This window comes from Olea europaea, chromosome 1 (genome assembly GCF_002742605.1).
Source record: "Olea europaea var. sylvestris chromosome 1, O_europaea_v1, whole genome shotgun sequence".
In the NCBI taxonomy this organism is placed as follows: Eukaryota; Viridiplantae; Streptophyta; class Magnoliopsida; order Lamiales; family Oleaceae; genus Olea; species Olea europaea.
The window spans coordinates 34,327,166-34,340,671 of record NC_036237.1 but is presented as its reverse complement, the minus strand read 5'-3'; the positions used below and the strand labels follow the sequence as shown (position 1 = coordinate 34,340,671).

Genomic DNA, 13,506 nt, shown 5'->3' with positions numbered 1-13,506 from the left:
TTTTATTTTCATTTTTGGCCTACTACTTTTTTACTTCTTAGGGTTTTAATACGTTTTTATGTTGTACCCCCTCTTCTATATGTAAAAAATTCCCATATGTTGCCCCCCAGGGCACATTCGAGTTGGTGGAACAATCACTTCGCTGGAACGCTGGAAGCAAGGGTGGAGAGTTCGATTCCTGGAGTTAACACTGGGAGCCACATGGAGAGGAAGTCATTGGTGTGAACAAACGCCCAGTGAGGAGGGCTCTCTTTGCGGAAGGAGTCCAAATGAGTTGTGGGAACCTGGGAGCCAACAAGGGCACATCCTGCGATTTACCTCCCTGAGCTGCTGAGGGGTCGGAGGTTCAGGGACAAGGATCTAGTCGAACGCACCCGGACACCTTGTAAAAAAAAAAAAAAAAAAAAAATTCCCATATGTTAATTTTAGTACACAAATACCGCGTCAACTTGCTTGAACAGTTGAACTTTTCAGGTCTCCTTGGCTATATAAATTGATTAACCACAAACTCTCCTATTCATTTTCTCACCCACTGCCGCCGACCAATTTTCAAGCTCAAAACCCATAATAAACATTTATTCCTTTAGTATCAAAGAAAGTTTCGAATACTGCTTGCTCTACCCTTACTCACTTCTTCATTCTTCTATTTTTATTTTTTTTTTATCAAAATATGGGAAAGATTCGAGGTATCTTGCTCAAACCCAGGGTGAACACTCTTTTCAGACGTGTTTTTCGGCCAGTTTCCCGGCGACACGGACCTCCGGAGGAATATCGGCCGCTTGACCGACCTAGGAGCTTCCGGAGTAGGCCCATTTCAAGACTCCTCGACTGGACCCACCTTATTCGGAGGAAAGCCAAGGACATAATGAGCTCCAAGGACCTTGGTCCTGATCCGGGATCTGGATACAATCGGGTCGGGCAAGAAACAGTTCAGGAAAATCCCGTTAATGTTCCGAAGGGACATTTACCAGTCTACGTGGGACAGAAAGATGGATATCTCCGGAGAATTTTGGTTCCTGTAGTGTACTTTAATCACCCTTCATTTGGTGATTTGCTGAAGAAGTCCGAAAAAGAATGCGGGTTTGATCATCCAGGCGGGATTACCATACCCTGTCGGATCTCGGAGTTTGAGCGGGTTCGTAGTCTGATCAAGGCAGGTCAGTGTACCCGGAAGTTGCTGACGTGGAAGCGATCCAATTCAAACATGATGACTTGATGAATTCTTCTGTCCATATCCATATGATGATGACGATACAGACATTTTAGTGCTTTTTTTGTTCTTTTTATTATTATTTTTTTGACAGTTTAAAAAAAATATGATTGTACAATTATAAAGAAGTTAAAAAGAAGTTTGGAGGTTTCAGTAATAAGCTTTCTTGAACTCTAACTACAATATTGATCCAAAAGGGAAATGAGACAGCGCTTAAAATGTTTAATTAGAGTTGAATTGGGATCGAATCGAAAGTGAAACATATTGACAGAATTCGGCCAATTAACTTGATTTATTATTATTTTTTTTTTAACAAGTCTTGATGTCAAGAAACTTAGCTATACTTATCCCACTTGATCATTCATGATCTTAGTTTGGTCAATTTTGACAGCACTTAATAAATATTAATTTAAATTATAATTTTTCAATTACTGAAGAATCGCACTATTTGTAAATACTTGCTATGATTCATCGAATTATAAAAGTCTTCTCCATCACGAGTAATTGTTGTTTCAAGTTTTGTTAAACTTTCTAGTATTCGCCCTCTAAATAAACAATTATAGTTTACTATTTTTAGTAATCAATGAGCAAGTTATTTTTCAATGTATCCAAGTGTATATATCATGGTATTCGGGATATGTGTTATATGTACACCACAATTTACAGATTAGTTTAGCAACAAATGATATGATGAGATTTAATTGGATCGAAATCTCATAAACCAAATTAAAAAAATTCCTTCACTTTTGTCAATCTGTAAAAGATTATATAAATGACAAAGTACCCGTGTTGTAAATTTTTCTTCCATTGAGTTATCTTAGTTCATGCGATGCTTGGGACCCACCTACTTAATATATCTATTGTTACAATTTATAACAAAAATAAAGTGTTAAAGAATGTTAGATTATTTGGTGGTAAATGATTCATCATTATAGGTGTGAGGTGTCCTTGTTAGCAAATCATACTAAACATTAGAAGAATCAACATACATGGTGATATGTAGTGTGGCCCAATAGGCAGGGACCAAATAAAGAATGGGATAGTTACATATATACCCATAAAATTTGGGACATTTAGAAAAATTATGGTAATTGTTATGTTGACGTAAAAAATACTGTCTATTTTTTCCCCCAACAAACACCAGATTTCATTTTCTTAACCAATTATCCCACCCTTCATCCTACCATCTGACACACCACCGGACCCTTCCTCGTCCCAAGCCACATACTTCTATTGATAGACTTTTTTATATTGTGTACTTGTTTGAATTGACAATGATTCATATTTCATTCTACTAATTTTTTATTTTTTTTAGTTATTATATATTGTAATTCAAATTTGCTTACTCTGTTAATATTTAGAAATAGCAACAGTTCTATAAGAATGTGATAAAAATTTAAAAAAAATTGATAAAAACTAAAAAAATGACAAATACTAAAAAAGTTATAGAAATATTAAAAAGTGACAGAAAAAAAGTAACAAAAATTTTAAAAAGGCGTCAGACACTCAAAAAAATCTACAAATTCAAAAAAAAGTAACAGAAATTCAAAAAAGTGATGGACGCTCAAAAAAATAAATTCTATAAATTAAAAAAATTGATAGATGTTCAAAAATATAAATTCTACAAATTCAAAAAACTGACAGACGCTAAAAAATATTCTACAAATTCAAAAACGTGACACACTAAAAAAGATGACAAAAATTGAAAAAAGTGAAAGATGCTGAAAAAATAAATTCTACAAATTCAAAAAAGTGAACACTCAAAAAGTGACACAAAGTTTCAAAAAAGGTGAAAGAAGCTAAAAAAAACAAATTCTACAAATTCAAAAAAAGTGATACACACAAAAAAGTGACAGACGTTAAAAAAATAAATTCTATAAATTCGAAAAAGTGACACACTCAAAAAGTATCAGAATTTAATAAGAGTGACAGACATTCAAAAAAATAAATTCTACAAATTCGAAAAAGTGACACTAAAAAAAAAGTGACAACAATTCAAAAAAGTGACAAATACTCAAAAAAATTCTACAAATTCAAAAAAGTGGTAGATGCTGAAAAAATAAATTCTAAAAATTCAAAAAAGTGACAGAATTTCAGACAAAAAGTGATAGATGCTCAAAGAAACAAATTCAAAAAAAGTGATATACACAATAAAGTGATAGACGTTAAAAAAATAAATTCTACAAATTGGAAAAAGTGACAGCAATTCAAAAAAGTGATACACTCAAAAAGTGACAGAATTTAAAAAGAGTGACAGATGTTCGAAAAAATAAATTCTACAAATTCGAAAAAGTGATACTAAAAACAAGTGACAATAATTAAAAAAAGTGACATGCTCAAAAAAATTCTACAAATTCAAAAAAGAAACACACTCAAAAAAAGTGATAGATGCTAAAAAAATAAATTCTATAAATTCAAAAAAGTGACATACTCAAAAAGCGACGAAATTTCAAAAAAAGTGACAGACGCTCAAAGAAACAAATTCAAAAAAAATGATATACACAATAAAGTGACAGACGTTAAAAAATAAATTCTACAAATTTGAAAAAGTGACAGCAATTCAAAATAAGGATACACTTAAAAAGTGACAATTTTCAAAAAGAGTGACAGATGTTTAAAAAAAATTACAAATTCGAAAAAGTGACAGCCATTCAAAAAAGTGACACACTCAAAAAGTGATAGATTTTCAAAAATAGTGACAGATATTAAAAAAAAATTCTACAAATTCGAAAAAGTGATAAAAATGTCGGAATCTGTCACCTTGCTGGAGAAGGACGCCGACGATTTCTACGGAATGAGGAGTCTGAATATGTCGGGTTAAGTTTGGGCTTGTTAATTGGGTTGTGGTTTTTGGACGTAATTGCTACTACCTTTTAAGATGTTTAGTTAATTAAAGAGTATTAATCAAAACAATTAAAAACGGAGGGTACGACGCCTAATTTCCTCATAAAGAATCACTAGTAAATGGGTACCTAACCTTTTTAATAAGTGTAAATGGATTTCGAACCTTTCATTTTCAAAAATGCAATTTTTAACCTTTGGGTTAAAAAAAAAAACCTTTGACGGCTTTTTTGCCCAAAGGTAAGGGTTTGCACGATTAAAAATGAAAAAATCAGAACTTATTTGCACTTTTTGAAAAAGTTAATACCCTAACTACAATTGGACTATTTTTTATGAAAAGAAATAAATTAATAATTCTTTTCCCCTAGAAGCTTGTCATCACCACCACTACTACTGCTACCGTTGCCATTGCTGCTGGTACTACTACTATTATTATTTTTATTTTGGGTTGTTAAATGAGCAAATGGCACATGAACTTTATCATATGTACCAAATTTATACATAAGTTTAGCTTTGTATCATAATCTCATAAATTTGTATATGAATTAACTTCGTCGGTCATAACTAATGGAACAATCCACGTGATAAAAATGGTGCCCACATGGCAATAATCTGGCTGTCATTTGACTAGTTAATTACGTGAACGATACATGAGCTTTTCTTTTTGTATCAAAATCATACTACCCTCCGAACTCATACAGAACTTTATTCTAATGTCTCAAAATCATACATGAACTTTATCCCTTGTATTAAAAGCATACGTGATCTCTTTGAATCAAAATTATACGTTCTCTCTCAAATATGTATCTCATCCATTCATGGATCAATTTTTATCGATTAAAATTAACAAAACAATCCATGTGGCAAACGAAGATACTTGACGTACCAAACCATGCCATTTAATGAAATATGTGAATGGTAGTCGTAGAATCAAGAATGTATCCAATATTTTGGTGATGTTAAATATGAAAATTCTTGGTATACTTAGGTGTGTCTATACCCCTCATATGGGATGGGTCCCCGTATGTACATAAATTATGTACACCAAGCACAACCCTGTTAAATATATGATCAATCATAGAAATTTTCATCTTAAATATAATGTTAAATAGTTCGAGAAAATATAAACGGTCTTTTTTCATTTCTTCTTATTTATTTATGTAATTAGCTTTAAAATGCTCAATAAACTCCAAACAGTTGTGTTCTTTTGAAATCAAATGCATTTAGATTTCCTAAAAAATGCAATTTAAATGATATTGTTTGATATCCCAAATGTCCGTCACGTCACTTTCACGTAGGCACTTCGTTTGTCATGTTAGTTTGACAAACGTAACTTAATTCATGCATGATTTTGGTACAAGGGATAAAATTAACGTATGATTTTGACATGGGGTAAAATTCATGTATAATATGCATAATTAATTAGTAAAGTGTCTGCCATAACATTACCACACGTATTATTCAATTAGTTTTGATTGACAAAGTTAATCTATGTATGAATACGATATAAATTTGTGAGTTAAAATCCAACACCTTTATTTATAGGCAAAGTCTTTAAAAAACAAGTTGGAATCAATGGCCAAGATTTAATTTATCCAAGGGTCATTATTGGTTGAATGTTGTCATCCACTTTATGCAAGTTGAAATTAGCGTCCTTAATACAAGTGTTAGCCAATGCCATCTTTGCTTCCTAGCAATTTGCAATTATCTACACCTCTATGCAAGTTGATATGTGCAAGTTGTATGTCCCTTGTCAACTCTGTGCAGTTGGTATATCGGTTTGTAGTAGTAGGAACTGAGTTGAACTTTGCTTCTTCCATCAAGCTTGAAGCAGTTAAGTTGAATTTGTCTTCTTCATGCAAGTTGCACAAGTTGGCATCCAATTGCGTCCAAAACAACTGGCTGCAATCCACAGTACTTATCCTCTTCAAACGATTTTTGAATTTTGGCAAAATTTGATTTCTTTGCTTGCACATCCCACATGGCCTGCCTGCGTCCCCCCGGACGTAAGCAGTTATGTCCTGTCGAAGTACCACATTTGCGCTGATTGTTATGGCCTTGACCTGGGAGAACATAAGTAATTCCTTACTGAATTACGCGATGCCCTCATCGCCATAAAATGCCGAAAGCTTGGACTAATTTTCCACAAGTCTACCTCATTTTCCCACTTTGTTCCATGGCCTTCCAAAATCACGTCAAGCCTCAAGTCACATCACTTTGGACCATGACATGCTGATAGGTAAATCTTTACATGGCACTTAAATCAGGCCAATAAGAATACAAGGATATTTTTATTTTTAATATTATTTCCAAAATAAGTCCTTCTTTTAGGTAATCATGACAAACATAATTCACTTGAAAATTATAATTTGTCTCCAATATTTTGAAAATTCTTATTGGTTCAAGTTTTACCTAAAGATCAAATTACGATCCAATAGTATTTATGTTCATCGAATATCGATTAGAATTACTATAGAAATTTAAGGAGTTTAAACAACGATAAATCAAGCGAGGTATGTTGAAGCAAATCTTGTTAAGATAAATTTCATATCATGCACCAATGCTAACATGATAGTCAAGATGGACTCTCAAAATACAACCTTATGATTAATAATCAATATCTCATTATACTAACTTCGTCCAGTGAACCAGAACTTGATTTCATTTTTTTCTCAAATGACTATGAACTCTCATAAAGCTTGTAAAATTTTGAATATTAATTGCACAATTTTAGATCGAATGCAAGAAAGCTGTCTAGATCATACCTAGTTCCCAATGCGCATCTAAATTGTCAAATGTTCCCTTCACGAGGGCTAGGCTAGGCTATCCTTTGGCCCAAGTAACGAGCATGGGCTACAGTAACTAATGATCATAATTACAACGCCAAGAAAGTACATTACTTTGTAAGATGAATCACCTTTATCGGGCTCTCCATCCATAGGGGGATGCCAAGTGGCACCCCTTTAATACCAGGGCCCATGTGACCCTAGTAACCAAGCATGTTTATTATCAAAAGACTCTCATTTAAAGTTCTCCATGATATTATCTAAAGAGCAAAGAGATATTTTAATTCCCATAAATGTCCGTTTAATCAACTTATTATACAATTGTAAACTCCTTTGACAGTCATTAATTATAATTATAGCCTAATTTAACACTTTTAATTAGTCATGGAACCTGCGGAAAAAGACTATCAAAGTTGACTAAAAAATTCATTGTTAATCCAATAATATGTATTTATTCTAACATTTATAGCATGCTTATCGTGTAAATACTACCTCTAATATTTTGGTGATGAAAATGATACCCTATCGTCAAAAGAATCACCAGAAGGAAAATGAGATTGGTAGAAAGAACGACAAGCTTCTCTCAATTTTTTCTTGTCCACTCCATAATGCACACGTTCCATTTTCACAAGAATGTCCTATCCTTTGCCCTCTTCACAATTCTAAACTCGTTTCTTTTATCTAAGTATAGTGGCTGTCCTAATAAAATTATAGGTCTAACCTTCCATATATAGTTGAATATGCAATATGCAATGCCTATCGATTACATTTTATAGGTTTTTTTTGCATATATAGTTGAATATGCAATGCTTATCGTCTACACTTTATAGGTTTTTTTGCATATATAGTTGAATATGCAATGCCAATCAATTACAATTTATAGGTTTTTTTGCATATATAGTTGAATATGCAATATGCAATGCCTAGCATTTACACTTTATAAGGTTTTTTTGCATATATAGTTGAATATACAATGCCTATCTTTATACTTTATTGGTTCTTTTTGCATATTTGCATATATAGTTGAATATGCAATATGCAATGCCTATCATTTACACTTTATAGGTTTTTTTTTTTTTTTTTTTTTTCTTATATTGTTTTTTTTCCCTTTTTGGTTTTTTTTTTTTTTTTTTTTTGCATATATAGTTGAATATGAAATTCGTTTTTTTTTTTTTTTTTTTTGCATATATAGTTGAATATGCAATGCCTATCAATTACACTAGATAGGTTTTTATCGACCTAATGCCTTTTAATCTAATAATTTAATCAAGCATATTGCAATAATAAATTCACAAGTCTTCAAAATAGGCCCTTGTTTGAGCTCAGTTCTTTTGAAAAATGCATTTTTAAACAGTGTTTTGATATCATTTCAATCAAACATTTTTCAAAAAAATAATATTACACGGAAGTTTTGAACTTTTCATTATTTTTTAACCACACATTTTCCATTAATATGCTATTAAAAATGCATTCCCCAAATGGGGCCAGGTGTCAATTCCACAATTGGCATTCCGTACGTGACTCGTGATCTCCTTGCCGATTCCACTCATGCGCAGCCAGCCAACCAGCATAATTGGATTGGACAATTCAGGAGAGAAATATTCCATGGTTATAAAACGGTGACGAAAGTCTTTGTCAATGTAGCCAAACAAGAACTAGACAAACATGCAATAATTGTCCAGATAAATTGAGCCATTCTTTGGTAAAAACTAAAATTCTAATTTTAATCTAAATCAAAGTTAACAATTAATTTTAATTATATAATATGATTCACTATTTTCCAATCACGCATTATATGATAATAAAATTAGATATTTTGATAGAACACGACCAAAGATTTGTTACACCTGCATCAAGAAATAAATGATTAGTTGACGACAGATCTAATATGCTACTGAACTAGGTTTATAGTTGAAAATTTCTGAGTTGTTATCTGAAACTATTTGCACTAGTTGTAATGTCATTCAACTTGTTGCATTTGACTAAAAGATGAATAAGTGAGAAAGTGGTAATGTAGGAAGAAAGGATAGTTAATTTGAGAAGCAAAGTAAGTCAGAGTAATTATTCGTCGAGATATTAACTTCATGTTTGGTCCTCATTTTTAAAAATTTAACTTCGACCACATATTACATGAATCTACAATTTTTATTAACTTTTCGATCTTATATTTCAAATTTTTTTAATTAAAATTTACTAAAATTTGATCTTTAGCTAAATGGGTTAATTTCACAAATGGTCATGAACTTAGGCAAAAATTACAAAACGGTCACTGAAATTTAAAACTTTCAGTAACTGTCACTAAAGTTTCCAGGCGCTTTCAAAAATGGTCAGTGAAGTTTAAAAACTTTCAAAAATGGTCACTGAAATTTCAATTTTTTGGGCTACTTTTGCGGTAATTTTTCGACCACTTCCGATCACCGATACCGTCAAATTTTGATACCATTGGAAAGACCACAATATCCTCTTCAATTACTACCCAAAATCTCCCCATAATTTCAAGGGATTCAACCAGAAAATTGTTGCAAAATTCGCCCAAAAAATCGAAAAATCTGTCCAGATTTTCAGACGATTGTCAACCCTGATTGTATAATCATCAAAAAAAAAAATTTAATAGGAAACTTCGCCTGTATTTAGACTCCATTATTCCACATTTTGATGAAGAGAATAGTAACTTTTTGAAAAATGCGAAGTTTGAAAAGGAAGAAAAAGTGTTAAGGTTTATGTGTAATATTATTTTATTAAAAAACGTGTGATTGATAAATTTTTTTTTTTTTAATTTAATGAGAATCAATTACGAGCGCAAAGGACTTGCATAAGATAGACTAGAAAAAATTGGACGCATGCCTTAGAATATTATTTTTAAATATAATTATGGAACCGTTCGGGTTCGGTTCTGTCCGGTTCGGGTCCGTTCGATTCTGTACTATAATTAAATTTTTTTAACATTTATAACAACATTATATAAATACAACTAATGATACATTCAATGGTTTTGGAATGTCAGAGACTTGTAAACTACCTTGTTCAAATGATCGCTACGATCAAAGTTTCGATTGGCGAAGGTCACAGCTTCGATTGGAGGTCACAGTGTCGGCCAATGATTGTATAGGTTTTGGAATATTAGCGAGGCTGCGAGAGTGAGTGCGAGAGTCAAGACAACGTTATGCACTTTAGTGTTGGTGTTTAGGGTTATTTAGTGGATTTGATCTTGCTTGGCTAAGAAATGAAACAATAAAATGGGTAATTGGGCCAAAAATTAAAAAATTAGAAATGAAACAAATTATTTGGCCAAAAATTTAAATTTAGAAATCGTTAATTTGTTTAGAAAAAATTAAAATTAAAATAATTTGATTTACTCAATATAAAAAAAAATTAGAAATATTCGGTTTTTCGGTTCTTGGTCTAGAACCGAGAACCGAACCGTACCCGTCGGTTCTCAATTCAGATACCCGTTCTGGTATTTAATTTGACAAGAACCGTCGGGTTCGGATCGGTTCGGTTCGGGTTTGGTTCGGTTCGGGAGATTTGCCCAGCCCTACACCCAATCAAAACAAAAGACCTCACTTTTACCCAAATTCTAACACCAATTAAAAGTCAAATTTAACTTGAAAAGCCAACAAAATATTAATGTGGGTAATTACCTTGTCACTTCGTGTTATACTTCTCCACGGGAATCTGGTATGGGTTGTGCTTGTTGTACATAAAATATGTACATAGGGGTCCATCTGACATACCCCACGAGGATAATAGTAAGAGGAAGAAAATTGGAGAGAATAAAAATGAATACTTTTTAAAATGGAATTGAAATAAATATTCACTTACTAGTCAACCTTTTAGTAATCAAAATTATTCTTTTAAATAATATTATTCACAGGCACACAAGTTTTAGACCTTTTATGTGGCACTACTCATTTTTTTTAAATTTTTTAAAAAGAAAAGGCGAATTAGCATTTTAAATTAATTAATTAAACTAGTTCAAACCACGTACCAATCTTCCCAAATAGTAGCAATTCGTCCCAAACTCATCCACTCTCTATCGAAAACAACGATCAAAAGGTAACATTCTATATAAAACACTCTCTTTTTAATTGAGTTTGCTATCTTTGAAATTTTAATTTGTGGTCAGACCTCTTTTGCTTTCTTCTTCACTTCTTTTGTGCTCTTCGCGTAGACTCTCTATAATCATCCGTGGATATGAATAACATTACTTTTTCTTTTGGTTTAGAACTTAGTAGTGACAATTCTTCCTTGTTTTATTTTCATTTTTGGCCTACTACTTTTTACTTGTTAGGTTTTTAAATAAAAATACGTTTTATATATAAAAATTTCCCATATGTTAATTTTAGTACACAAATACCGCGTCAACTTCCTTGAACGGTTGAACTTTTCATGTCTCCTTGCCTATAAAAATTGATTAGCCACAAACTCTCCTATTCATTCTCTCAGCCACAGCCGCCGGCCAATTTTGAAGCTCAAAACCAATAATAAACATTTACTCTTAGTATCAAAGAAAGTTTCGAATACTGCTTGCTCTACCCTTACACACTTCTTCATTCTTCTATTTTTTTTTTTTTTTATCAAAATATGGGAAAGATTCGAGGTATCTTGCTCAAACCCAGGGTGAACACTCTTTTCAGACGTGTTTTTCGGCCAGTTTCCCGGCGGCACGGACCTCCGGAGGAATATCGGCTGCGTGACCGACCTAGGAGCTTCCGGAATAGGCCCATTACAAGACTCCTCGACTGGACCCACCTTATTCGGAGAAAAGCCAAGGCCATAATGAGCTCCAAGGACCTTGGTCCTGATCCGGGATCTGGATACAACCGCGTTGGGCAAGAAACAGTTCAGGAAAATCCCGTTACTGTTCCCAAGGGACATTTAGCAGTCTACGTGGGCCAGAAAGATGGAGATCTTCGGAGAATTTTGGTTCCTGTAGTGTACTTTAATCACCCTTCATTTGGTGATTTGCTGAAGGAGTCCGAAAAAGAATACGGCTTTGATCATCCGGGCGGGATTACCATACCCTGTCGGATCTCGGAGTTTGAACGGGTTCATAGTCGGATCAAGGCAGGTCAGTGTACCCGGAAGTTGCTGACGTGGAAGCGATCCAATTATAACTTGATGGCTTGATGGATTCTTCTGTCCATATCCATATGATAATGACGATACAAACATTTTAGTACTTTTTTTTGTTCTTTTTCTTTTTCTTTTTGTTTTTTTTTTGGGTTTTTTTGTTCGACAGTTTAATATAAATATGATTGTACAATTTGTTTCGCGCGGGTTAACTCGCTAACAATTAAAGGGGATCAGACGATTGTGTAAGGGACGAAACCTCTTGAGACAAAGTCCCAAAAAAGGGTGTTCTTTTATTGGCGATGAACTTTACAATTGGAAACGAAAAACAACGTGCCTCCAAGGGGCGCAAGCACACGAGTTACAAAAAGGAAAGTGTTTAAATCTAAAAACTAAAGAAATAAAAATTACATATTCTCTTGTTCGAGAGTTTTGGATTCGGTCCTTTGCTTCTACGCATTTTCTCCCTTTTATACCTCATAGACGATTTCTTTGTGATTAACTACTCTGAAAACTGCTTGATCGTCCTATAACTATCCACTTTCGTTGTAGTGGCCATTTTGTCATGAAACCGCCTTTTAACTGCTGCCATTATCTTTCATCGTCCAACTGTCTTCGATTGACTTCCTTGAGTTGTGGAACGTGATAAGGCTGCTTTAACAACTACCTTGATAACTGCATTCCTTGATAATTACGATGCGTTATGTTTGTTGACACCTTAGGCGACTTGAAGGTTTGGGCGAGAGTAGAATAACAGCTCTGGGCGACCGTATGACACCCGTTCGTTCAGATTCTGAGCGACTTGCAAATTTGGGCGATGGCATTACCGCATTCTTGGGCCTCTTGTTTGGGCCTTCACCTTGACTCGTTTGATTGAACTTCATTCTTTGGGCCGTCTGTTTTGAGGATTTTCCAATTGGGCTTTACTCCTTGGGCTGTTCGACTTGGGCTGAATTTTTATATGTCAACACAATTATAAAGAAGTTAAAAAGAAGTTTGAAGGTTTCAATAATAAGCTTTCTTAAACTCTAACTACAATATTGTTCCAAAAGGGCAATGAGACAGTGCTTAAAATGTTTAATTAGAGTTGAATTGGGATCGAATCGAAAGTGAAAAATATTGAGAGAATTCGGCCAATTAACTTGATTTTTCTTTTTAACAAGTCTTGATGTCAAGAAACTTAGCTATACTTATCCCACTTGATCATTCATGATCTTAGTTTGCTTAATTTTGACCGCACTTAATAAATACTAATTTAAATTATAATTTTTCAATTATTGAAGAATCGCACTATTTGTAAATACTTGCTATGATTCATCAAATTATAAAAGTTTACTCCGTCACTAGTAATTGTTGTTCCAAGTTTTGTTAAACTTTCTAGTATTCACCCTCTAAATAAACAATTATAGTTTACTATTTTTAATAATCAATGAACAAGTTATTTTTCAATGTATCCAAGTAAATATGTCATGGTATTCGGGATATGAATGTGTTATATGTACACCACAATTTACAGATTAATTTAGCAACAGAAGATGTGATGATATTTAATTGGATCGAATTCTTATCAACCAAATTAAAAAAATTCCTCCACTT

At 33.1% G+C, this 13,506-nt stretch overlaps 2 protein-coding genes across 2 annotated transcripts; both read left to right on the top strand.

The window, feature by feature from the left end:
- The first annotated feature begins 432 nt into the window (after window positions 1–432).
- On the top strand, window positions 433–1,449 carry LOC111398757 (auxin-responsive protein SAUR36-like). The gene has a single exon (XM_023025872.1). It carries the CDS (start codon window positions 671–673, stop codon window positions 1,214–1,216), a length of 546 nt encoding a protein of 181 aa, XP_022881640.1. The 5' UTR covers window positions 433–670; the 3' UTR covers window positions 1,217–1,449.
- Window positions 1,450–11,231: 9,782 nt separating this feature from the next.
- On the top strand, window positions 11,232–12,073 carry LOC111398686 (auxin-responsive protein SAUR36-like). The gene has a single exon (XM_023025760.1). It carries the CDS (start codon window positions 11,422–11,424, stop codon window positions 11,965–11,967), a length of 546 nt encoding a protein of 181 aa, XP_022881528.1. The 5' UTR covers window positions 11,232–11,421; the 3' UTR covers window positions 11,968–12,073.
- The last annotated feature ends 1,433 nt before the right edge of the window (window positions 12,074–13,506 follow it).

Bases quoted from the DNA above. Each gene is read 5' to 3' on its own strand.
- LOC111398757 (XM_023025872.1), top strand. From the start codon at position 671: ATGGGAAAGATTCGAGGTATCTTGCTCAAACCCAGGGTGAACACTCTT.
- LOC111398686 (XM_023025760.1), top strand. From the start codon at position 11,422: ATGGGAAAGATTCGAGGTATCTTGCTCAAACCCAGGGTGAACACTCTT.